At 32.4% G+C, this 3,630-nt stretch overlaps 1 protein-coding gene across 2 annotated transcripts in view; it reads left to right on the top strand.

Moving 5' to 3' along the window:
• Positions 1-333: 333 nt before the first annotated feature.
• Positions 334-3,630, top strand: part of LOC119637554 — a 59,452-nt gene continuing 56,155 nt past the window's right edge. Inside the window, exons 1-2 of one of the 2 annotated variants that reach the window (XM_038033640.1) lie at positions 334-484; positions 846-1,524. In XM_038033640.1, coding sequence (XP_037889568.1) covers positions 1,022-1,524 — 503 coding nt within the window. In that variant the 5' untranslated portion in view covers positions 334-484; positions 846-1,021. Of the gene's footprint in view, positions 1,525-3,630 lie in introns of both variants that reach the window. The other variant, XM_038033641.1, reaches the window with a different exon arrangement.

The following is a 3,630-nucleotide window of genomic DNA, read 5'->3' on the forward strand; positions in this document are numbered from 1 at the left end:
AAATTTTCGAATGTAGCCACGTGAACTGCCTTATGCTATCATTTTTATTTTCAGAACTGTTTCAATAATAGTTTGTTACTTTCACGTATGGTTTGCTTATTATGCTCTCATTTGTTGTTTTGTAAGTTAATTTACTTTCGTTGGCAACGTTTTGTCTAATTCTTCTTTACCAGAATTAATTGGTTTTTTTGTGTATAAATCGGTGAATAAATAAGTTTGCGAATAAGCGTCCTTTGTATTGTGTGATAGTTTATTTTGTAATATGGACTGTAAAATTATGTGTCGAGCATATTAAATACATTAAAAAGTTGATGTAAACATCGAGGTGATGTGAATGAAATAGATTGCATTCGAGCAAATAATAATTTGCTCAAGAACTTATATATCTTGCGAAAGAAGAAATAAGTCGTGAATTACGAAGAACTTGTTAATGGAATACACGTTGTGCAGCATAATAAATTACCGATAATAAGAACAAACATATGTATATATATATTTAGATATACGCACGTAAAAACGTATTATGTTTATATATATATATATGCATACGTACATAAATATATATGTACACATATAGCGTAATTAAATACAACGTACATCTGCATATTGCTTGTATTATGTATTTATTTGCATATAAATTGACAATACATGTGTGGATGGATGTTCAGCGATCGCTAGAAAATGTCCAAATGAATAAAAATTAAGATTTGTGCATATCCTTCGCGTAACGCGGAATTTCAAATCGATAAGCAAATTTAAAATTTTTGCAACGATATCGAGAATTGCTGCCTGATTCTCTAGTTGTAAAACAAGTGTTTTATTTTTTTCGCGTGTATGTCATATAGCATCTCCTGCTCAATGAAGTGAATAATAATAAAACAGCAAAAGTTCTTTTTACGCAAGCTGCTTTCTAAACGTCTCAATTGACTTAGTTTCCACAACTTTATGGGAATTGATGCCATGATACGTCACACCGTCTAAGGAAGCTAAAGGTGCAGATGGCCACTCTAAAAAAGATATCATGGGAGGTGATTATAGCAATGGATCGGGCTCACCTCGCAACTTAAGTCTTAATTTAACTTCTCAATATTTGGGTAGAAGCCCAATTCGCGGGCAAACACTACCGACGAATGTGAAATCCACAGCAAGCGCGTCCTCTGATGCGGATGCAAAGGCCGTGCGGCGTAAAACTATTTCTTCGGCTTGCGCTAAACCTCAAAGTGACTCTATTAATAAAAACAACAGTAATATAAAAAATATCAACAACCGTAATTGTAAGATTTTAGGCGGCGTTGATCCTTACGATTATATTCACAGCATTAATGACAACGTGAACGTTAGCAAAATGGACGGCCATGAATCTTGTTTTTACAGCGCTGCCAGTATTGATGAAATGATAAATATTAGGGCTCCTTACGGAGATAGTGGCCAAGTATTACATTCACATATTCATAATGCCTGTCAAACAGCGACAAAGAAACCAAAACTTAGTAAATTGGGAACAAAAACGGTGGGTTTGAAAAGGTAGGTAGCTCCCATAGTTAAATGCATTTTAGTTGTATATTTTCGTTGATTATGTCTCTTATATAAAATGTTGCTCAATAAATATCTTCCCGCTTATTCATGTCGAGGACAATTGGCTTATTTTATCACGTTTCCCTATTACTTCCAATTTCATTTCAGTATATGCGTTCACTGTCGAAAAATTAGAATAACTTGTTTTTGAAAGTCTTTATAAAGCACCTGTGGAAAGCAACACATACACACAATTTTATGACGAGTGCAACTATTACATATATAATTCTATATCTATTCTATAAGGAATAATTTTAAAGTGAGAAAGTTTTGAAGGATTTCATCGATACCCTGATAAAAATGTTCTGTTTAAGAACAGTCCTAATCCAACTTCTGCCAAGTCCTCTTTAGGAAAAAAGCCATACCTTCGTATATCTACCGGTGTTACATTCCTAACGAGTGCTAGTGCTGAAAACTTTCACTTCAAAGCAAATGGCGATTTTCCTCTTGATATGCCGTCGAATCATATATGAAATCATGTGTTAACACTTTCATTCATCCAATAGCACATAAGCCATCCAAAACAAGTATTGTATAATGTTATAATTTGCATATTTCCATACATCATACATCCATGAAAGTTTATACAATACATGGTTAAATCCATTTGTAACTGAGACAGTGGGAATATAATTACTTACGTGCATCGTAATTATATACCAACGTAATAGATTGTCAGCCACCGTAGACTTGTTAGGTGTATATATTTCTATTTTTGCATAGATATATTGAATTCGCAATTTATTTATTTCCTATTCTGACAAAACTCTTGACTAAATGCTCAGAGGTTGCGTTCCAATTTGTAAAATACAAGACGTTTAGATTTACTTAACAAAGTTGGTGCCACGCATCTGATTATTTTTGCATTCCGCAAGTATCCATTTTATACATCATATTAGGTAATTAATTCTCCACATATACATTCGTCTAACGTATCCACATTATGCGAGACCTTAGTCCCCCGTCGTTCGTGTATATCTTTTACCTTGCTTTTGTAGGACATTTAGAGAAATAAAGCACTTTGTTCGAAGAGTATAAAATGCTTCCACGAAATTCATATAGTCATAATAAAAAATTTCTTCATATTTCTTCATACGAAAATTTTCAATAAGATATGTCGAACATAAAATTTAGAATTCAATTCTTCAAAACAAAACGAAAAGAAAACATATTTGTTACATAAATACCTGTTGTTTTGTCTTTTTTCGTACATAAGCACTTATAACCACACCATAACCCTTGTTTACTTAAAAGCACAGAATTGTATGCACTAATGGTTTGCGATGTCATATCAAGAAACTATTAACAGAACCTTTGCCCCTATAAAGAATGAGTTTGAAAAAGCAAGAATAAAAATAGCTGCTAATCAACAGCGTTCTTGATAACAGATGCACAAAAGTTCTCCAAGAATCCCCTAATCTCAATTTCGAACAAAATTTTGGAACATCTATGGTTTTCATTGCCTCTGTGTAAACAGTAAGTATTTCTATGAATAATCTGATACTTTATAGAAATGCTGCGAAACTGTAACGTTTTATTTTGAATTAGAAAGTTTAACTGTTCAGCATAAATATATTAATTTATTTAACATAATATCAATAACGTTAGCTTGGATATAAATAATAAAAAATATGACACGTTTGTATCTGTATATACCTGTTCGTATCTGCTATTAATCCCAAAAAAAATCTTCTAAATATAAGATGATTGTTAATATTTTCAAAAGCTTCGCATAAGCCCATCGTTCACTTTTTGTCTATTTTATTTACAAAAATCTAAAACGTGAGTACTACCAACTCCACCGATGATACGTTATCAATTTTTTGAAAAAGGTAACTATGCAGTATCTAAAGTCATAGGCCAAAGAATGTTAGAGAAACCTTGCGCTGATCGTATCACTCTTAAAATTGACATCTTGATTAAAATTAAAAAAACCTATCACATATTGTACTTATTATTATTGTTGTCATTGCTGTGGTTGACGCTGCTATTATTGTTATTATTGCTGTTATTGTTGTTATTGGGATATTGGAGAGTGGGTGGCCTTGTTTGCAC

Source organism: Glossina fuscipes, unplaced genomic scaffold, assembly GCF_014805625.2.
Source record: "Glossina fuscipes isolate IAEA_lab_2018 unplaced genomic scaffold, Yale_Gfus_2 60, whole genome shotgun sequence".
NCBI lineage: Eukaryota > Metazoa > Arthropoda > Insecta > Diptera > Glossinidae > Glossina > Glossina fuscipes.